This window comes from Leuciscus leuciscus (genome assembly GCF_965113295.1).
Source record: "Leuciscus leuciscus genome assembly, chromosome: 2".
NCBI classification, from domain to species: Eukaryota; Metazoa; Chordata; class Actinopteri; order Cypriniformes; family Leuciscidae; genus Leuciscus; species Leuciscus leuciscus.
The window spans coordinates 1,796,692-1,820,050 of record NC_138726.1 but is presented as its reverse complement, the minus strand read 5'-3'; the positions used below and the strand labels follow the sequence as shown (position 1 = coordinate 1,820,050).

The 23,359-nt window shown below is 39.6% G+C and overlaps 1 protein-coding gene across 1 annotated transcript in view; it reads left to right on the top strand.

The window, feature by feature from the left end:
- The first annotated feature begins 374 nt into the window (after positions 1-374).
- The window catches only part of LOC309492970 (EP-cadherin-like), a 42,186-nt gene continuing 19,201 nt past the window's right edge, over positions 375-23,359 (top strand). Inside the window, exons 1-15 of the mRNA XM_082161999.1 lie at positions 375-483; positions 779-893; positions 3,449-3,702; positions 4,225-4,365; positions 4,510-4,665; positions 4,899-5,040; positions 5,142-5,317; positions 5,397-5,525; positions 5,611-5,796; positions 5,878-6,122; positions 6,525-6,670; positions 6,742-6,807; positions 11,874-12,019; positions 20,989-21,024; positions 21,896-22,010. Coding sequence (XP_082018125.1) covers positions 442-483; positions 779-893; positions 3,449-3,702; positions 4,225-4,365; positions 4,510-4,665; positions 4,899-5,040; positions 5,142-5,317; positions 5,397-5,525; positions 5,611-5,796; positions 5,878-6,122; positions 6,525-6,670; positions 6,742-6,807; positions 11,874-12,019; positions 20,989-21,024; positions 21,896-22,010 — 2,095 coding nt within the window. The 5' untranslated portion in view covers positions 375-441. The remainder of the gene's footprint in view (positions 484-778; positions 894-3,448; positions 3,703-4,224; positions 4,366-4,509; positions 4,666-4,898; positions 5,041-5,141; positions 5,318-5,396; positions 5,526-5,610; positions 5,797-5,877; positions 6,123-6,524; positions 6,671-6,741; positions 6,808-11,873; positions 12,020-20,988; positions 21,025-21,895; positions 22,011-23,359) is intronic.

Sequence of the window (23,359 nt, the reverse complement as noted above, 5' to 3'; positions counted from 1 at the left end):
TTTTCTGGACTTCATTTCTCTGTGGAAATCCTTGTTGTGTTCCCAAACACTTGTTTAACCAGGTTTCTGAAAAACATGTGAGTCCAGAAACTGCCCTTGAGGTTATTTAAAATGCTCACAGATACAGCTTTCCATATCATAGACCCCCTTAGATCCAGTCAAATCATAAAAATACTGTACTAAATTGTGAAATGCTGATATACTGTAGTCTTCATTCACTGAAAAAGGCAGGTATTTAGAATTTTAAGTTTATTTTTTAATTTTTTTCTATCAAATTTACATCTCTAATGCCACTCCCTTAGGCGACCCCGCCCCCCTAAAAAGATAATAAATGTGCAACTCAAGCAACTCAAGAAATTAAACAGCTGTGCAATCTTAAAGACCAACAAGGAAGTATTACCTAAAGTACCTTTTTAAGACATTTGGCTTCAAATTGAGACGATGCAGATTGTGCGATTGGGAGTTCTTATTTTCCTCTGTAAGGTAGGATTTTATTCAGGGCACTTTCCAAAAACTTTGGATCTCTTTAGTGTTTGATTGTACTCATCATGTTCAGAGAATTGTTTTATTTTTTAAAAATCTGATTTTATTTGACATTTTAAATGTGTTTTTTAAGAGGTTTAATGAAGTTGAGAGCTAGTAGTTGAATGCATTTTTGTGCCAAAGCAATGATAAATGATCCGCAGTTTAGCTCACATGGACTGCTGTTGTGCTGGAAATACTTTCAATTTTAAGTGTATATGTATTACATAAAGAGATTTAATATGCTTCAATTTAGGTCCTTTTGTGTGAATTTGCGGAGGAGTCTTCATGTTCTCCAGGCTTTGAGTCGGAGTTGCTGGTTTTTAAAGTGCACAGAGATGACCTTCACCAAGGAAAAAGACTAGGAAGAGGTAGGCTGATCTCTTTATACAAAACACTGAAGCATCTGAAAATAATACAATATTTTTAGTATTATCTATCAGGATAGTATCAAAGGAGTGGCTACGGGACAACTATGTGGATGTCCTTGAGTGGCCCAGCCAGTGCCCAGACTTGAACCTGATTAAATATCTCTGGAGAGATCTGAAAATGGCTGTGCACCGATGCTCCAACCTGGTGGAGCTTAAAGGGTTAGTTCACCCAAAAATGAAAATTATATATATATATATTTTTTTTTTTACCTTTATTTAACCAGGTGAGCACGTAGAGAACACGTTCTCAATTGAAACGGCGACCTGGCCAAGATAAAGCGAAGGTGCAAGACAACATAAAGTTACACAAAGTACACAAGGGGATAAAAATTATGAATAAAATACAAGTTTTCTAGGCAGCAATAAAAACAGCCTTGGTATGTAAACAATTAGTGCATCATAATATACAATAAAGGATCGGAATGATAAAGAATATCAAGGCAACTACATAAGTAGTAATAAAAAAATATCAGTAATCACTCACCTTCATGTTGTTCCAACCTTGTAAGACTTTCGTTCATCTTTGGGACACAAATTAAGATATTTTTGATGAAATCTGAGAGCTGTCTCACTCCTTCATAGGCTGCTAGGTAATTTCAACGATGTCTTTACTAACTTTTCTGAGCCGGCAGATGCAATTACCTAGCAGCCTATGAAGGAGTGAGACAGCTCTCAGATTTCATCAAAAATATCTTAATTTGTGTCCCGAAGATGAACGAAAGTCTTACGGGGTTGGAACAACATGAGGGAGAGTAATTTCTGATATAATTTTCATTTTTGGGTGAACTAACCCTTCAAGAGGTTCTGCAAAGAAGAATGGGAGAAACGGCCCAAAAATAGTGTGCCAAGCTTGTAACATCATACTCAAAAAGACTTCAGGCTGTAATTGGTGCCAAAGGTACATCAACAAAGTATTGAGCAAAGGCTGTGAATACTTATGTGATTTTTTTCCGTTTTTTATTTTTAATAAATTTGCAAAGATTTCAAAGAAACTTCTTTCACGATGTCATGAGGTATAGTTTGTAGAATTTTGAGGAAAATAATGCATCTATTCAATTTTGGAATAAGGCTGTAACATAACAAAATGTGGAAAAAGTGAAGTGCTGTGAATACTTTCAGGATGCACTGTACCTTCCATCTCCATGAGGAGAATATGCTGGAAGGAACACCATTCTGAAATGTGGGTGATGCTCAAACCACTCTTGCACTTGTGCTGAATGGTGAAATTGGAAATTGTCCCAAATATCTACACAATTTCCCTCAACTTGCTCCTTATCACCCTGAGGAAAGTGGATTTCATTGAAGGAGTTAAAAAAAATTAGAAGTCTTTCTGTGTTGTGCAGACCCAAGACAGTAGGAGTGTTTCCATTACAGATTTGCGCAAAACTCTTGCTTTTTTTTTTTCTTGCTTTTTTTTTTTTCTAAATGTCGACAAAAAACGATTGTGAAATGTCTGCGTTTCTATTAACCGATGTTATGCGACTAAAACTTCATTTTTTCCTCTTGTGATAAGTCATTCCACAAATCATAGCAACAGACGTTGGTAGGTTTATGCATCTCAGCCACCGCACTGGCCATTGTTATTAATCAAAGGAGACGTATGTGTGTGTTATCCAATCATTAATGGCAAGAAAAGACCCTTATACTTGTGAGCGGCACATATGAGGTGTTTCTGGGTGTTTCTCCCTCATTTCTGCTTTGAGGTCTTGATTGTGGCATTTCTTTGAGGTTTAGAATCCATTATTCTTGTAATTCTTCTGTCTTATATGAATTAAATAAAGAACTCTGTCTCGTATTCTGTCCAAACACACCACGTCATCTACGCCAGGCGCCCTGTAAATGCGCAAAAACTGTTTGCATTCCAGTTTTGCGAAATATTTCTTTTTCGAATTGCCTGAAAAACCTCCTCATGCGAGTGGAAAAACTTGTTTGAGATAAATGGGAGTTTTTGCGAAATTGACGTGTTTCCATTGGGCGTATTTTTCAATTCACAATTTCAATTTGCGCAATTTGAAGAGTAATGGAAACGTGGCTAGTGTTGTGTGCCACAACACCAGGAGATTGCAGAAGTTGTTGTCCAGGGACATTGACTGTGACACAATGTTTTTATTGGGATGGGCTCTCTCTCCAGCTTCTCTTAAGGAAAGACCATATTATAAATTATAATTTATGACATGGTCAATTTGGGTGGCTCTGATTTAATATGAAACCCGTCTGTTCCCTATCCTTCTACCTCTCCTCCCTCGTCTTACACCTTGCTCCTCCCTTCCTCTGTCCATGTCTTATTATATTTGCTTATCTTGCTCTTTCCACTAATACCATTGCCTTCCACTCTGAACACAGAATGTGTAAAATCGATTGAGAAATGTTTTAATGTTTTAATAATTACATGAAAAGTGCATGAAAAGATTAGCATGTAGCCTTAAAACTCAGGGAACCAGGTTTACATGTGACAAGATGTTTTAATGAGCCAACTGAATCTCTTTTTCTGACAGTAATTTTTAATGCATGCGATGGAAGAACAAGAACGCTCTTCCAGTCCTCTGACAAGGGTTTTGATGTGAACACGGATGGGACTGTAACGCTGAAGAGACGAGTGACTCTTCATGAAGGCCACAAGGTGTTTTCTGTGGACGCTTGGGACTCCAGTGGAAAGAAGCACACGGTATCTGTCAGAGTTGAGCGTGTCCATCATCATCATCATGAGGACCATCACATGGACACGGTCATGAACATCTCCTCTCCACAGGTACAAACAAGTTCTTCCAGAAACTGCTGTCAGTACAAGCCTGACCTCTATTGGACACTTCAGTTTTTATGTGTGGTTTATGGTTCTGTAAATGGACAATTCAATTTCTGTACATGTTTAGGACTAATTATTGGAGGCCTGTGTTAAATTGATGATGTTTCCAATCCCTGCTGATGAATGTAATTTGTCTCAGCTCTCTCTGATCAGTCTCAAATACATAATTCCAATGTTGTATTTATGCAGAGCTAAAGCCTAAAACCTAAGATTACCTAAACTTTACATTGTTTTATATTGTACTCCATTTATTATAAGGAAATAATGTTCAGCAGAGATGAAGTGAAGAGGTCTCGAATCACCCTAAATTGGTTTATTGAAAAGGGACCCAACAATTTTACCCTCCTCATATATTAATACTGGTACAGACTGATTTGAATACAGTCAGTAGCTGTAGTAAACATTATCCATTATTTAACTGTTAACAAACATGTTTTGTTGCTCAGTTTCTTTTACTAACTTTTTCAGATGGAATCTTCCTCTGACGATCTGGTTCTGATGTTTCCAAAGTCGTCTTCGGGTCTGAAGAGAGCAAAGAGAGGTTGGGTTATTCCTCCAATCAATTTACTTGAGGATGGCAAAGGTCCTTTCCCACTTAAACTGCACCAGGTGAGAGAAAGTCATGAAGGAAAAGTTCAAAATTAGACGGACGAGGGAGTTTTGTCTGTTATCTTCATATTTTGTTATTTTTTCTTATTAACATATTATTTTATTGTATCTTTTTTTTCTTTTTTTTTTTTCTTCTGTATTTAGATAAAGTCGGACTTTGATAAGGAATTTCAGATGCAATACAGGATCACAGGTGAAGGAGCGGATCTGGAGCCTAAGGGGACTTTTTTTATAGAAAGATTATCAGGGAATCTGTTTGTGACTCGACCACTCGACAGAGAAAGAAAAGCTTCATACAGAGTAAGTTGATTTTTTATATTCTCTAACTTTTAAAATCGACTTTTTGTTCTAAAAGGTTTTTGTTATGTGTATATCTACTAAAAATAAAGTCAGTTTTCTTCAACTGCAATTTTATATTAACTCATAACTAACAGAAAATGGACTAAAATATATCACTCTTCATTTATTTGTGTTTTCAAACAACCTCAGATATTTGTCTCTTAACATGCCTGTATCTCTTCTCCTGTCTTTAGCTTGTAGCTCATTCTACTGGAGTTGATGTGAATATTGTAGAAACGCCAATGGAAATAATTGTAAATGTGCTGGACCAAAATGATAATAAGCCTGTTTTTACACAAAATCCCAGTGGAAGTGTTCCTGAAGCTGCTGGTATAGGTAGGTGTATGATGCAGTTTCTCAATGAAATGTTTAGCAGTTTTTTCCCCAAATGCCTCTTCAGTTTCACTGAATCAGTCTTTCTTCTTCTCTCACTGAAGGTCATGAGTTTATGACAGTCACAGCCACTGATGCAGATGATACTGAGGATACTGACAATGGTGTTATCAGTTACTCAATCGTCAAGCAAGATCCAGAATTGCCAAAACCAAACCTGTTTACAATCAACTCTGTTACTGGAGGAATTCGTGTGAATGTTTTAGGCTTGGACAAAGAGGTGAGAAATGATGAATGGATCTCACATTGGGGAATGATTTAATGTAAACAAACTCACCTGAAAACATCTTTCTTTTCAGAAATGGCCCAGATATACTGTGTTAATTACGGCTACTGACAGGGCTGGAGAAGGTTATGTAACCACTGGCACAGCTGTTATTACTGTGACTGACAGCAATGATAACGCACCTCAGTTTGAGCAAACCACGGTAATATATATTAATACATTCAGAATATTATAATGTGTGTTACAACTTTATTTGTACTTATATACGCCATACTACTTTGTTTTAGCACACTGTATCTGTCCCAGAGAATAAAGTAGGAGCTGAAGTGGCCAGACTTACAGTTACTGATGGAGATGAACCTGGATCTCCTGCCTGGTCAACCAAATATAAGATTATTAGCGGTGACAAGAGTGGGTTTTTCAGTGTCAGTACTGGACCCAGCCAGCTAGAGGGCATCATCACCACTGTAAAGGTACTGTGTGTTGCTCATGTGTTTCTAAAGGAAATTCGTGATCATGTTCCTTTAGTAAAAGACACTTTCTTTTCCATTCAGCCCCTGGACTTTGAGAAGAACAAGTTATTCATTCTGTTTGTGATTGTTGAGAACGATGATCCATTTGTCGGTTCTTTGGCCACTTCCACTGCCACAGTCACTGTGAATGTAGAAGATGTTGATGAGCCTCCGGAGTTTAATCCAAAGGAGAAGGTTATTAACAAACCTGAAGATTCACCAGTTGATAGTGAATTAATTACTTATAAAGCCACTGATCCAGACAATGGAAAACCACAGAAGATAACGTAAGACATTTTGCTAATAATTTTCCCCTACACAATAGACAATCAACCCACCAAAATATCATTATTCCATTTGAAAATTCTGACTGATTTCTCTAGAGATTCAGATCTTGTAGAACAATAAAAATCACATAGTCTTGATAGACTTTTAATGATTTTTATTCATTTTTTTATTTATTTTTTGTCAAACAGCCTCACTACCACAATATTAACTACTGTGAACCACCTTAGCAACTATCTACCTATTAATATTCCTTACAATGTCAAATCTCTCTTACGCAGAATTTAAATCATATCATGCCTGTATATCCTTTGAACTTCAAATGTTTTTAAACCACCAGGCAAGACTTAAGTTGTTCTTGCTGAACATTTCTAGTTTTAACCTGTATGTTTGGTTCCTTCCAGGTATAACATTGGCAGTGATCCTGCCGGCTGGCTGAGTGTTACTCCAGACACTGGAGTTATTAAAGTCAGGAGCCCTATGGATAGAGAATCTCCCTTTGTCAAAGATGGCAAATACAGAGCTGTCATTTTGGCCGTGGATGATGATGGTAATTTCTGTTTCCTTTTTTAAGAGGAGAATTATTGCTGGCCTTTTTCTGATGTCTGTGCTTGTGTGCAGGTGAAGCTCCAGCAACTGGCACAGGAACCCTGGTAACTGAATTGGAGGATTCAAGCAATACATTCTGTCTGAAATGATTCATCTATCAACCCTTTGCCCACTTCTGCTGTGAAGAAGGTTAAATCCAAAAGAGAAGTTTATTTTATAATTGAATTAGAGGGGACATTCTACCAGAAACGTACATTTCCACTTTAAAAAATCTTGGGGAAAAAAATATATTTTTCTTAAATCTGAACGTTGAGACATATGGAGGACATGTTAAACTATGAGAAACACATATCATCCCATCTCAGCATGTTTTTATGATTAAATAAAATACATTTTTATACGCATTTCACCCCTAAAATGTCAGGCCCTGTCACAGACAAATTTGTATATGTTAGAATGGTTTCCTAATGAATTTCTTTGATACAGATAGCATTTTCTTATTGATCACATGTCCCTGATTGTATCTAACATGGTTTTATAATTCCTTTAAGAAATATAAGTAACTTTTCGGTCAACTGTAGTACACAAAATCACAGAATACCCGCAGGCACTCATATAGTTGTAAAATAACTACCTTTACATAGGAGATTTTTATAAAAACATAGTAGTGGATATATACCCCCACCTTCATCTACACAGTTAAAGAGATTAATTAATTAATATTTCCTCAAATAGTACACTTTTATCATAATTTCCTGTGTGACAGGACTGACCATGGCGTGACAGGACTGACGGTACTGTGACAGGACTGACTTTATGGATTTTGATGATGCAGAAAAAGTTATGTTTTGTGTTCTTTATTTAAGTTTTGATTGGCATTTCTTTTTTAAATTATTATTATAATTTTAATGTTAAAGAAAATATTAGACTATGGTAAAATTTCAGCCAAGGACATACATAATATTGCCAAAAGTATTGGGACAGCCCTCCAAATAATTGAATTTAGGTGTTTAAATCACTTCCATGGCCACAGTTGTATAAAAATCAAGCACCTTGGCCTTCATTTTACTATTGCATGCGTTAAATACATAACATATGCAATAAATGTAATAAAAAAGAACAATAACATTAATTTGTAAGGCCGTGTCACACAGGAATGTGACAGGGCCTGATGTGACAGGGCCTGACGGTTGGCCATTGTAAACTGCCATTACTCAGCCTGCTAGCATGCTAGCATAAAAACTGTTAACATACAAGCAAGGAATTTCAATAACCTTTTTAGACATGTTTTGGATTTAAAACATTTTCATTATTTTCTGGAATGTTTAACCGTGACAGGGCCTGACCCTTTAGCTCGTCTTCCTAAAAAAAACATACAAAAACAAGCTTAAAATCATACAATTCAATGAAACAATTCAGCCTTAATCAATGTAAGCTTCACCTGGGTCAAATGATGTCACTTCCTCTGAGTGATACCCTTAAAGGTGTATTTCACACATTTTATGTAGAGTTTTATGTAAACGTGACAGGACTGACCAAAACATGGGAAAAGTTATAAAATAGAATTTATTTGTAGAATTTATATATAATTTTATGTTTTTGATCAGTTGATGTGAATGATAACAGCTTAAACTTGTTATTGATGAGTTTTTTTTTTTTAAATAACAGTTTGTAGCATAACAAAACTATGAAAGCTGTAGCTCCAATTTGGCTGAGGACAAGGGCATGGACAGGATTTGTAATTTTCAAAAGTGTTTTTAATAAAGAAAAAAATATCTGAGAACCTAATGAATGACATATTCCTTTACAGAACAACTCACAGAAATCAACTATGAGCCAGTTTTAGAAATTTTTGGATGAAATACTTTTTTATTCACTGTAACAATTCAAGGACAGATAATGTACGTTTCTGGTAGAATGTCCCAGAGGATATAAATGACAGGACTCTTTGATTATGTTTAATGCATCACCAATCTTTCTTAAAGTCCCCCTGTGGTGAAAATCAAACTTTTAATGTAGTTTATATGTCTATGTGGTGTTTTTAATATGCTTTAAGACAAACCATGTGTAAATAAATAAGTCAACACCTTTGCTGAGTATTATCTCCTTAAAACTGCATTGAACCAAAGATTTCGTTTGAAATCGCCTGTGTTTCTGACATCACAAACTACCATGAACCAATCACGCTGACATGCGGGCAGGCTTTAGCATATCATTACAATGACGTGAAGCAGGGCAGTCTCAAGAGAAGCCAGGTTATCCTGGTATATTTTTTCTGTTGATATGAAAAATCAGGTACTTTTTGCAATATAGCAGGTGAATTATGTATATGATGTATATTTCGATGTTATGATGAACTATATGCCTTTCTCCACTGAGGTTCTATGATGTTCAAAACGTTTCTAAGGATGCTGATTTTTAAAAGACAGCTGACTGACTCTGAGATGGTGACAGTAACATGGTTTGTGTAACATTAGTGTTACGTGTGGGTATAATATTGAACCGTTAGTGTGTGTGATTATCTTTTGAGTTCGTAGGTGGAGTTTTGAGAAGGGATTTTTCCTGCACCGCGGAAGTGAAGTGACGTCATGGGAGTTCCTGCTATTTAAGCCGTGACGGTGTTGATGGCGTGCTCTCTCTCTCTCCGCCTCTCTCGCCTGATTGCCAGCTGGGGGTTTCTCGCCTTGTGGCGAGCTCACTCTCGCTTCGCCTCGTCATGCTGGAGCGATTATTATGATTGTTTTTCTGATTCTATTTCATTCTTTAAAACCAGGTAGTGGTGTTATTTTCTTTGTACACTTTTTGTTATTTATTTAGTACAGCGAAGGTAAGCGGTTGCCCGGAAGATTCACCCGTTACAGTTCTTTTCGGGAGCTAGGTAAGATCTCTCCTGGAACAATAGGTGTAGTTAAGGGTTCCTGTTTTCTTGTAGCTGCCCTACCTGTGTTGTTGATTTATGATTATTGTTTGTTTATCTATTGAGGTGTTTTAATATCCTCTCATTAAGGCTCTACATTAATCCGGATACATTTGAAAACGGCGTTTTCGTTTAGAAACGCTCTCCGTCCACACTAGCGTTTTCAAGCGTTTTCGGACGTTTCAGTGTGGATGAGAAACTTTTGAAAAACGCCTGAAAACGCTCAATTCACCTTTACTGCGCATGTGTAAAACCCCACAAAAGCTCACTGATATGATTCAGATGGAAAAATAAATAATGAAGTTATCGCGCAATTCTTCTGACAGGATAATTTTATTTAGTAAAATATCTCACCATTCACTGATGCGTCCAGGTCGCACGCAGTCACCGTATGTTTGGTCTAAAACGTGACTGCTCTCATGTATCACCGCAGGACAGCAAATGTGAGTAGGCTAAATTCTGTCATCTTTGCAGGACTGTGATATGAAGAGTGTGCAATGTAGAATATTTTTTAGCAACAGTGTGAAAGTGAATAGCACATAACAGGCACACTACTGGTATAAACATGAATATCTATTGGTACAATATGCGTCACATGACTAAATTTACGTCATCGTTTTTAAATCCCTCCGGTTTCACAGTCCACACTACGACGCAAAAACGGCGTTTTCAAATGTATACGCTTTGGAGTGCGTTTTCAAAAAGCTTCGTTTTCATTAATAAAAACGCCGTCTCAGTGTGGACGGAAGGCCAAAACGGAGAGAAAAAGATGCGTTTTCAAATGAAAACGTATTAGTGTGGACATGGCCTAAAACTTATGGCGTGGTTGACGTCAGAAATGCTACCCCAATCGTCTGTGACTTTTGATATGTTCGGTCCTTGTCTTTTGTGTGTTTTGAAAGAGCCAAATTAGATTAAGGGCCGTAACATATTTGGGCGCTCGTCCGAGATTGAATTTTGTGTGGCTGTGTTTGATCTTTTTGATCTGCTCACACTTTGTATTTGTTACTTGAGTAACTTTGAGTAACTTTGTTTAATCACAGTCGATTGGTGTGAATTTTCTCGTGTAGTGCTCGTTAATTTTTTTTCCTTATAATAACCGGACGTTTTCGTAAGACTTCAACTAAATGCGAACTTCAGATGTTGCTTATTGATTCATTGCATGATCAGGGCGTTTTTGGTGATGAGGAAAAGATGACGGATTTTCCTGAATCAGTTGAGGGTAGTTCCGAGGAGCTCGCGATGCGGATTAAGAAATTGGAGCTGCAAGCTAAAGAGCACGATATAGTTTTGTTGAGGGAGAGAGAAGAATGGGAGCGTGAGAGAGAGAGAACGAGAGATCGTGAGAGACATGAACTTGAACTGAAAAGGCTTGAAGTAGAACAAGTGTGCCGTCTCAAAGAGATAGAGTTGAGATCTCGTGAAAGGGGTGTGTCAGATACTTCTGATTTCGACGTAAGTCGTAATATTCGTATTGTTCCTCCTTTTCGAGAACAAGAGGTGGATACGTTTTTTGCTCTTTTTGAACGCGTCGCCATTAACATGAAATGGCCGAAAACATTTTGGCCCATGTTGTTGCAGTGTGTTTTTGTGGGTAAAGCCCAGGAAGTTTTTTCCTCTTTGTCAGTTGAAGATTCTCTTGACTATGATCAAGTGAAGACATCTGTTCTCAGAGTGTATGAACTAGTCCCCGAGGCTTATCGTCAGAAATTTCGTAATTTACGGAAAACTGACGAGGCTTACGTTGAGTTTGTTCGGGAGAAAGAGTCACTGTTTGATCGTTGGTGTGCTTCCATGAAAGTGAAAACTTTTGAAGAGCTTCGTGAACTGATTATTTTAGAGGAATTTAAAAACTGCTTACCAGAGCGCGTTGTAACCTATCTAAATGAGCAAAAAACTTCTAAATGTTCTGCTGCTGCTACTTTGGCGGACGAATATGTGCTTACACATAAGAATGTGTTTAGCATTGCACCGAAGTTACCATCAGCTAGTAACAGTCCTCGGTCTTCTCAGCGTAATTTTGAACGCTCTCTACCCGTTGATAAAGTGACGGTGAGTCCTGATAAGTCTGTGTTCTCACCTGTTTGTTTCTATTGTAAGAAACGTGGACACATTATTTCCGAGTGCAATGTGCTCAAAAAGAAAAAAAGTGTTCCTAAACCGGTAGGTTTATTGATGTCGTCCACGCCACAAGTGGAAGGACTTGGGTTGTTGGCTACGGAAGCTGACATGTGTAAAGATGAGGGGTATGTGCCGTTTATGATGGACGGATTTGTATCTCTGACAGGTAATGCTTTACGCAAACCAGTCAGGATACTTCGTGACACAGGGGCTGCTCAGAGTTTTATTCTGGAAGGAATACTGCCGTTGTCTGATGAGAGCTCTATTGGTTCAAGTGTTTTAGTACAGGGTTTTGAGATGGGCTTCGTGAAGGTACCTTTGCACGAGATTGAAATTGAATCTTCCCTTGTTGTTGGCCGCGTTGTTGTTGGAGTGCGACCGTGTCTTCCTGTTCGAGATGTTACATTTATTTTAGGGAATGACTTAGCGGGAGGAAAAGTTTTTGCCAGCCCTGAGGTGACTGATGTTTCTCTTCTCTGTCCTACTGCTGATGCATTAGCTCAGAAATACCCTGAGATTTTTCCCTCATGTGCTGTTACTCGCGCTATGACTCAGAGACTGAAAGATAAAAGCCTTAGTGAATCAGAAAGTGAGTGTAAGTTGGATCTGAGTGATACGTTCCTTTCTCATTCTAATCCTTGTGAAGTCAAGTGTTCAGACCTTGTTGACGGTTCAGATCTTGCCGTTAATAAATTAGATGAACATTTTATGGGGCCTAATAAATTGTCTCTGTCCCGCGAGCAGCTTATTGTTGAACAGAGGAAAGATGAGAAATTGTCGTCCCTCTTTGAAGCTGTTGTTCCTGCTGAGCAACTCGAGCAAGTATCGCAAGGATACTTTGTGGAAGATGGGGTGTTGCTGAGGAAGTGGAGACCACCTACTGCATCTGCTGATGATGAGTGGCAAATCGTTAGGCAGCTAATAGTTCCCTCCTCGTATCGCTCCGAAATTTTGAGTCTTGCGCATGATAGTTCATTTGCTGGTCACTTAGGAGTGAATAAAACGTACGATCGCATACTTCGAAAAATTTTTTGGCCAGGCTTGAAAACTGATGTAGCAAGTTATTGCCGAAGTTGTCACATGTGCCAAGTGACGGGAAAACCGAACCAGAATATTTCACCTGCTCCGTTACATCCAATTCCAGCTATCGGTGAACCATTTGAGCGTGTGATGATCGATTGTGTCGGTCCCTTGCCTCGCACGAAGTCGGGAAATAAATACTTGCTTACCATAATGTGCATGTCAACGCGTTTTCCAGAGGCAATTCCTCTGCGTAAAATTACTGCACCGGTGATTGTAAGATCACTTATTAAATGTTTCTCATTGTTTGGTCTTCCGCGTACTATTCAGTCTGACCAAGGTACGAATTTTATGTCCCGTGTGTTTAAGCAAGCTCTGAGTCAATTGCATATCCAACACTGTACGTCAAGTTGTTATCATCCAGAAAGCCAGGGAGCACTCGAAAGGTTCCACCAGACTTTAAAATCAATGCTGCGTGCGTTTTGTCTTGAATTTCAAAAAGATTGGGACGAAGGAGTGCCTATGGTAATGTTCGCAGTGAGGGAGGTAGTGCAGGAGTCGTTGGGCTTTAGTCCGGCCGAGTTAGTGTTCGGGCATACTGTCCGTGGCCCATTGAAGTTGATTAAAGATCATTGGACTAGTGATACGACTCCAAACAACATTCTTGACTATGTCTCAGAATTTCGTTTCAAGTTGCGTCGTGCATGTGAGTTGGCAAAAGAGAACTTGGAGATGTCACAGCAACGAATGAAAAAGCGTTTTGATCGTCATGCTAGACTCCGTAGCTTCGCTCCTGGTGACAAGGTGTTAGTGCTGATGCCAATGCCTGGGTCTGCATTGCAGGCTCGTTATTATGGTCCCTATCAAGTGAAAGAAAAAGTGAGTGAGCTTGACTATGTTGTTTTGACACCAGACAGAAGAAAAAAAACTCGTCTATGTCACATTAACATGCTTAAACCGTATTTCGAGAGACCGCCAGATTTGTCTGGACGGAACTCGGCTGTGTTTCACTCACAGACTTTACGGTGACCGGAGCACAGGCGCTGTCCAGTGCTGATGTACCTGAAGTTGAAGTGCTGTCTAGACCTGAAGCCTTGATCCGCCCATTGTGTTCTGTTGTATCGGACACCGGTGATGATTCCACTTTCAAGGAGGATGTAGAGTTTCCTTCCACAGAACTGGTGGCGGGAAGACTGAAAAATTCTGAGATGATCCGAACCTTAGACTCGCATCTTTCCCATTTGACCGTTGCTGAACGAGCTGTCGTAACTAATATTATTCGGACGTACAGTAATTTGTTCTCTGATGTTCCATCTCGTACTTCGTTAATAGAGCATGACATCGATGTTGGTGACTCGTTGCCTATTAAACAGCACGCATATCGGGTAAGTCCTGAAAAGAGAATTCTGTTGCAAAATGAGGTGGCTTTCATGCTTGAAAATGACATCGCAGAGCAAAGCTTTAGTCCTTGGAGCTCACCTTGTTTGCTGGTTAAAAAGACTGACAGTACATTTCGTTTTTGTACTGACTTTAGACGCGTTAATGCTGTGACCAAACCAGATAGTTATCCATTGCCTCGTATGGAAGATTGCGTGGATCATGTTGGAAATGCTGCGTTCGTTACGAAAATCGATCTGCTTAAAGGATACTGGCAGGTGCCCTTGTCAGATCGCGCAAAAGAAATCAGTGCGTTCGTGACACCAGATCATTTCCTCCATTATAATGTAATGGCTTTCGGTTTATGAAATGCCCCGGCAACCTTTCAGAGATTAGTTAATCGTGTCATCGAAGGCATGCATAACGTTGAAGCGTATTTGGATGACTTGGTCATTTACAGCACGTCTTGGTCAGAACATGTGGAACGACTCAATGCGTTGTTCAGTCGTTTGTCTCGAGCTAACCTTACGGTTAATTTAGCGAAGTGCGAATTCGGTCGAGCAACGGTCATTTATTTGGGAAAGATTGTTGGTGGCGGTCAGGTTAGACCTGTTGAGTCTAAGGTCGAGTCTATCACTCATTTCCTCGTGCCCAACACACGTCGTGAGCTCCGCCGATTTTTGGGTATGGTAGGGTACTACAGGAATTTTTGTAAGAACTTTTCTGTTGTTGCTTCGCCCTTAACCGACCTTCTTAGTCCTAAGGTTCAATTTAAATGGTCTGAGATTTGCCAATCGAGTTTCGAGAAAATCAAAGCACTTCTAGTCAATTCTCCTATTTTGTCCGCTCCTGATTTTTCTACTCCGTTTCTTCTTGCTGTTGATGCAAGTGACACCGGTGCAGGAGCTGTTCTCCTTCAATTAGACCCGGCTGGTGTTGAGCATCCCGTTTGCTACTTTTCACGTAAATTTAATAAACATCAGCGAGGTTACTCCACTATTGAGAAGGAAGCGCTCGCCCTTGTCCTTGCCATTCAACATTTTGATGTTTATATCGGTTCTGTTTCGCACCCACTGATTGTTTACACGGATCACAATCCCCTGATTTTCATCAATCGAATGAAAAATAATAATCAACGTCTGATGCGTTGGAGTTTGTTTTTACAGACGTTTGAGCTGGACATTCGTCACATTCGGGGTAAGGATAACGTGATTGCTGACGCTTTATCTCGTATTTGAATTAATTGTAGTTTACTCTGAGGTAAGATCCTTTCATTCCTACAATTAATAATTTAAGGGTGAGGGTGTTACGTGTGGGTATAATTTTGAACCGTTAGTGTGTGTGATTATCTTTTGAGTTCGTAGGTGGAGTTTTGAGAAGGGATTTTTCCTGCACCGCAAAAGTGAAGTGACGTCATGGGAGTTCCTGCTATTTAAGCCGTGACGGTGTTGATGGCGTGCTCTCTCTCTCTCCGCCTCTCTCGCCTGATTGCCAGCTGGGGGTTTCTCGCCTTGTGGCGAGCTCACTCTCGCTTCGCCTCGTCATGCTGGAGCGATTATTATGATTGTTTTTCTGATTCTATTTCATTCTTTAAAACCAGGTAGTGGTGTTATTTTCTTAGTACACTTTTTGTTATTTATTTAGTACAGCGAAGGTAAGCAGTTGCCCGGAAGATTCACCCGTTACAGTTCTTTTCGGGAGCTAGGTAAGATCTCTCCTGGAACAATAGGTGTAGTTAAGGGTTCCTGTTTTCTTGTAGCTGCCCTACCTGTGTTGTTGATTTATGATTATTGTTTGTTTATCTATTGAGGTGTTTTAATATCCTCTCATTAAAACTTATGGCGTGGTTGACGTCAGAAATGCTACCCCAATCGTCTGTGATTTTTGATATGTTCGGTCCTTGTCTTTTGTGTGTTTTGAAAGAGCCAAATTAGATTAAGGGCCGTAACAATTAGCAACACATTATTAGCTCTTTGATAACATAGAGTCAAGCAAAAGGCTAATCATATTAATCATATTAATGCAAAAAGTGAATTTGCTGCTAGAAGTAAAAAAAACAATCTGTACAAATTTAACAATGAATGTATGCTGTAGTTAATTCTGCAATGTTTAAATCAGAGATGCATGTGAAGGAAGACAAACAGAATCAAATACAGCATTTTACATTGATCAGTTTGGATTTTTATACTAAGAGGTTCAAACCTTGTAAAATCAGTACCAAAACAAATAATAAAAACTGTGAAGCATATGTAACAAGAAAGAATCAGAAATGCTGCAATCCTTTTTTTCCCCCTTGCCTTTACATATAGTTGTCACAGTTTGTAGCAGGAATGCACACACAGATGTTGATTCAGGTACAAACAGCCTTTAATAAAATGACAGAGGCTGCGGATGCCATATGCCCCAGAAGCCTCTGAAATTGCTTCAGTGGAACTGTTGTCTTCCGCCTGAACGTATTCTGTGCACGCTCGCTGGAGAGACTTGCTGTCATGTTGACCGAGTCCCACTCCACACCGAGATAAGAGATGCTCTGCACAGGGGAGAGCTTGCTCTTCTCCCAGTTGACCCGAAGCCCCAGAGGGGTGAGGTCCCTGTGTTCGCATAACTGATCTCAGGACTGGGCCAGGATGAGCCCATCGTCGAGAGAGTTGAGGATGTAAATGCCCACCTCCCTGAGTAGTGCAAGGTCAGCTTCCACGACCTTGGTAAAGACACGGGGAGACAGGGACAAGCCAAAGGGTAGGACTTTGTACTGATATGCTCGACCTTAAACGCAAAGCGTAGACATGGTCTGTGTCGAGACATTTAAGTACGCATCCTTCAGGTTGATCACTGCAAACCAATCCTGGGGGCGAATGCACACGAAGGATGCATTTCTGCGTGAGCATCTTGAACGGGAGCTTGTGCAGGGCCCGATTCAAGACACGCAGATCAAAGATTGGCCGTAACCCCCTCACTTTTCTTGGGTACTATGAAGTACGGACTGTAAAATCGCGGTGACTTGGTGACAGTGAAACGCTGGGGCAATATGTGCTTTATGGCCTCTGTCTCCGTCCTCGACAGTGTCACCGAAGAGGCCGGCCTGGGAGATGGGGGCGTCGAGAAAGCAAACTTTGTCGGCGTCCTTCATCTCAGCCATGTCTAACCAGAGATGACGCTCCTGGACCACCAGAGTGGACATCGTCTGGCCGAGGGACTGCGGTGTGACTTTCATTGCCGGACAGAGGGCAAGGTCAGTCGCCGTAAGCAGTTCCTGCAACAACCCCGGCTCAGAACTACCCTTCTGACTTCCCACAACTACCCCCAGCTGTTTGAGAGCTTTTGACTGATGGACCTGCAGGATGGCCATGGCATGCAGGGTGGAGGCGGCCTGTCAGGTCGGCGGAGTAAACCTTAGCAGCCAGAGCTGCCGTCGTCTTACCCGCCTTGGACGGGAGGAACGGATGATTCCACTTTTCAATTTGCACCACAAATGGTCCACGTTACCACATAACGTCCACATTAACCCTTGGTGGCCACGCAATCGAGGGTAGTGAGAGTGGAGGAGGAAGAAGAACGGCTTTGGGCGGTAAAAGGTGCCTTCCACTTCTTCTGAACCTCCTCAAGCGGGAAGAAAGGCACTGGGGCGGACTGCGGCTGTGAATCGCGCCGCACCCAGGAACCAGTCATCCAGCCGCGAGTGCTTAGGACACAATGCCCACAGCAGAACAGGAAAGCATGGCCGTCAGCTCTGAATCCGATTCAGAATGAGCTACAACCCCGGAGGGGGGCAGCTCGGCTTCCTCATCCGCTCCAGAGGACAAAAGCCCAATCCCCAATGCAGCAATCGACATTCAATCAAATGAGATACAGGGTGCCTCACAGAGGGACCTGAACCAATATTCGGCAACTTGACGGCACATGGCATGCTAGAGGAGTGGGAGGCTCGTGGGGGCGGACCCGATGAAAACGCTCCCACTGTAACCCTCAGGTCACCCAGAGTGTGAACCAGAACTGCGGCTCTACTACGAGAAGCGGCAGGGGGCTGGGTAGCAGCAGAGGGGACTCGTGCCTCTGTGAAGAAGGAGAGTGGTGACCGCAAGACCAACATGGACATGCCCTCGCAGTGAGGGTTACACACGGAAGAAAAGACATCTTGAAAAAGATGCTGATAGCCCGTGCTTCTCTTTTAGGGAAACTGCTCTTGTAGCTGAAGCGCCCAGAGACGAATGCCACGCTGTCTAATTGCAATAAAAACTGCAATAATGTTTTGTTCTCTTAATTTTCTCTTCTGTGAAGGTGATCTGGAAATGAGCGATCGCTTGAACACCCGCTCGGCTCCGAAGCAAAACATGAATGAAATCAAGCGTGGTGTCAGTTCTGGCAGGTCACATTAGTCAAGCTTGCATCAGCTGACTCTCAGCTGATCCACGTCTACCTATAGGAATACGACGCCTATCACTATATACATATATAAAAATAATAACAGTAATAAAGTCAATAAAAGATTGCTGGAGATTTTGTCTTAAGGCCCTCCTTTTTGCTCTATCAATTGCATTACTTATACGTCTACTTTCCATCTCTGTTATCTCAAAACCCACAACAGAAAACAAAAGCACAGCTCCAATCATAGTGTCCTCCATCCTCCAGTTGTTGACATTGTTGAATGCTGCGCTGTCGCTTTCTGCCGGCTCATGTCACTTCAGTTCCTACTGGCGATGTGAATGCAACCAGTGAAATGGCACTAGGGGGAATTTAGTTCTCAGACGACTGCCCTGGTGTTAATAACTGAGTTCCTATAACTATCCGGTGCAAAAGCCCCTGATGTGGATAATAAGGGGCTCGGTTTAATGTCTCATCCAAAGGACGGTGCTTTTTACAGCAGAGTCCTCATCACTATACTGGGGCGTTAGGACCCTGACAGACCACAGGGTAAACACCCTCTGCTGGCCTCACTAACACCTCTTGTGTGTGTGTGAGACATCATTTGCTATTTGTGAACACAGAGCAGGATCGAGTGCAAGAGATAAGCATGAGGTTTTGAAAGAGTAACTAGTGTGATCAGTTTGGTTTTGTGCGCTAAGAGAAAATGGTTCTTCGAAAAATAGTACCAAGGAGGGGAAAAAAATGGAAGTAAAAGAAGACAAGACTAAAACAGGACAGTTTGAGTAGGCTTTCAGCTGAAATTGCAAAGTGTTTGGAATGATTGTTCATTTTATTGTAAATATTTTACTGCTATGATTTTTATATATTTCAAGATCATACTGCAGAAATGCACAAAATATGCTGTCATTCTGTTTTGAATTTATTTTATCAGTTTGGAAAGTAGTGTGTTAACATTTGACAAAAATGTGCTGCACATATATAGGAATTTTTAGGCTTATGGATTTTAGAAGATGCTGTCATGAAATTAAATGAAAAATGATTCACTGTTTAGTTCTCACAGACTTCTGTTTCGCTGACTGTGTGAAGAGACTGTGGCTTCAGTTTTGACCGATGCTTGTTAGCAATAGAGAAAAAAAAAAAAAGAAGAAGCTGAGAATAACAGTTTGGGCTAAGATTCAAGATGGTAATGCAGACTGTATAAAGATTTGTTAAAAGATGACCATAATCAATGATACTTAGCAATTTAAACAAAAATGTAGTCACCTTTATTTGTAGCCTATAGCGCTTTAAACAATACAGACCGTTTCTAAACAGCTTTACAGTGATAACAGGAAAATACAAAAAAGAGAGTAAATGCTGTTTTGACCAGAATCTTTTGCAGGAGCAGCACGTGCTATAGTGCTTTCACACATGCTGCGTTTGCAGTGCGTGTAACTGATCCGCGGCTGTACAACAAACACATACTCACTATTTGTATTTCAAATCCAGAAGTTATCAGCAACTTTTATTTAAAAAAAGTTTTTTGTCAGCATTACGATTCTCTTTGTACACATATACACACTTTAATAGACATATTCACGTTTAAACACAATTTAAACAAAGTATTATTCAATGCATTACTTCTATATAATGATATATTAAGTTGCTCAAGCAAGTGGTAAAATATTTAACCTGCACTTATATTAAAATCGCATAAATTTTAAATTAAAACTTAATTGACAAAAACAGCCGACTCATACCCTTTCTTTTGCATAATTTAAATCTTTATACAATAAATCTTGCATGTCACAAAGAACTTGTTTTTCCACCTCCACAAATGAGACGAGTGTTGTTCATTATGTCGCCTTGTTGAAGTTAATTGTTTTCCTTGATTTACCCCGGTCTTAAAGTAAAAAGATGACTGTGAAAAATAGTAGTATTTAATTAAATGCATTTATGGTGAGATTACTACATGTTATTTAATTACTGATGACATTACTACATTTTCAGGTTAATCTGTGTTCATTATGACCACGAAACATGCGCTGTCAACGCATGTCACGAAACAACGCATGTCACGAAACAGTTTTACTCCACCAAAATATTCTTCTTTTTTTGCTTTGTTGCCATTTGTACAACACTGTCAAAAAGTACTTAAAAATCACTCTGTGGGAATATTTTTCACCCGGTTTCTAGCTATAAAAGTATGTGACTGCCCTCGATGTTATAATGTTAACAGATACAGCCTTATTAAGATAGTACAGAACTCTTCGGCTCCAGTCATTTTGTTAAAATACTGCACTAAATTGTGAAATACTTATATAATGAACCTTATATACACTAACAAATGCAGGTAGTTTACATTTTGAAAGTAATCATTTTTTTTTAATCTGACACCATTCACACTCAAAACAGGAAATATACCCACGACCAGCAAACACAATTAACACTCCAACCCCCTGTGAAAACTTAAAAGCCAACTATGAAGTAGGACCTGAAGGAAATTTCAAGACATTTTGTTTCGAATCGAGACAATGAAGATTGGGAGATTGGGAGTTATTATTTTCCTCTGTAAGGTAGGATTTTATCCAAGACGATTTCCAAAACCTTTGGACGTCTGAGTGATTGTCCTCAATCATGTTCAGAGAATATGTATATATATTTATTTTTATTTCTTGAGAAGCTGATTTTATTTGACATTATAAATGCACTTTCTTTGATATGTTTAATGAAGTTTAGTGCTAGTATTAAAAAGCTAAACTTCTTAAAATCCACCAAAAAGCAATACCAAAGGTTTAAGAGAGAAAAATAAAATGCCATTTATTGCCGCCAATGTTATTTTTATATTATAAGTCACCTTTTGCAGGGGTTGATTTTATGATTTGGTTGAGGGTCAGTTACATGTAATTATGCATAAGTTACTGTTATTTCTATGGTAAGTATGTAACATATGTAACAAGGACACTGTAAAATAAAGTGTTACTGAATTTTGTTAACTTTTGTTATGACATGATGTAACCAGTGTGTGATTGTGGTGCTTCATTTACAAATACATAAAATATCTGCAGTTTCTGCACCAATAATGTGCAACCTCACATTTTACTTATGAAACATCTAATTCATTTAAATTACATTGGAAAGTTTTTCTAGACATGACGCTTCATCTGTCAACAAAAGTTTATTTGTGAACTCTCCATGTACACTGTGCCTCGTTTACAAAACAAAATAATCCGCACAAACATATAATCCTCCAACACAATCCGGGTTGTGTCTGACTGACAAAAGAATCCATGTAATTTGAAAGATGTAGTCATTTGTGGCAAAATAATGGGAAATGATCCACAGTTTAGCCCACATATACTGCTGTTGTGCTGGAAGTGATTAAATAATCGAAATGTAGATTTCAAAATGTGTAAATGTTCCAACATTTAATATGTTTCAAATTAGGTCCTTTTGTGTGGATTTGCGGAGGAGTCTTCTTGTTCTCCAGGCTTTGAGTCGGAGTTGCTGGTTTTTAAAGTGCACAGAGATGACCTTCACCAAGGAAAAAGACTAGGAAGAGGTAAGCTGTGTTCTCTTTAAATAAAACCTTGAAGCAACTGAACTTGGAGTTTTTGTTTAAATATTTGTAGTATTAGGCTAAATAATCTCTCTACACAATGCAATCTGTTTAACTGAGGCTTTAACTGTGAAATACAGCAATCGATTTAAATTGTATGCATGCACTGTATCTACTAAATTTGCTTTCATTAGTGTTGAGAGGTCTCTTGAGTGTAAGCGTTGTAGTTCACAGTAAGTGTAAATTAAGGATGTATGATTTTGATGCTTCGTCAGTAGCTGATGTTATGAGAACACCCTCCAAGTGCAATGAATGCCTGAAGCCTGAATAGAATCACACCAATTCGTTGACTGATGGTGCTCGCGCCCACAGGACATGCCATCGCTCCTCAGATGTTTCTTAATCAGGAAGTAACACGAGTAAGGACACACGTAAAGGGTGGTGGCGCAATGGATAAGACACATGCCTTTGGTGTGAGAGACCCGGGTTCGAATCCACTGTGAGACACCAATGTGTCCCTGAGCAAGACACTTAACCCCTAGTTGCTCCAGAGGCGTGCGACCTCTGACATATATAGCAATTGTAAGTCGCTTTGGATAAAAAAGCGTCAGCTAAATGAATAAATGTAAATGTAAATGTACGTAAAGAGTGTTAAGTGGTTGGGTGTTTGTCATGCTCAAGCCGCTCTTAACAGCTCTCTAAAATGCTCACATTGCAATGACTTTAAAGACTCTCCTCCCATAAATACTGTATCTGAAAGGGAAACTCCTAGAAATGCATATGCAATAAGATCAGCCGCAAAAATAACCATTTCCACGCCGTTTCAGATCTAATTTCTTACTGTGTCTTTAGTAAATCATGACAGTAGTCTTTTAACGCTAAAAGAGGCTCGTTTGCGCTGGTGCATAGCGGTAGTAAATCTTGCCAAATAGATTCCAAATCTTCCTTTAGACAGAGTTTGTTGTCATGATTATGACAGACGCCTTGTCACCGTTTATGAAGGAAGTCCAGGCTAACACTAACCCTAACTCTCCCAGACTAGGGACAGTGTGTGATTTCGTCAACCAAAAATATGAAAAATTTAGTTTTAGCCTTTGTACAGGGCTGACTGATTCATTTTGGTCATTTGTTGGAGATCACGAAGACCAGTTTAAATGTAAGAATCGCCTCTACTAGGAGGTTCTACGCTAGGTGACTATTTGCATTGTGGTGCAGAGAGTGCTACATTGCTGGTATTCCTTCAGGAGCCATTTTTTTCTGCAGGTCTGGTTCCAGCTCACTTCAGATATACACTCACCTAAAGGATTATTAGGACACCATACTAATACTGTGTTTGACCCCCTTTCGCCTTC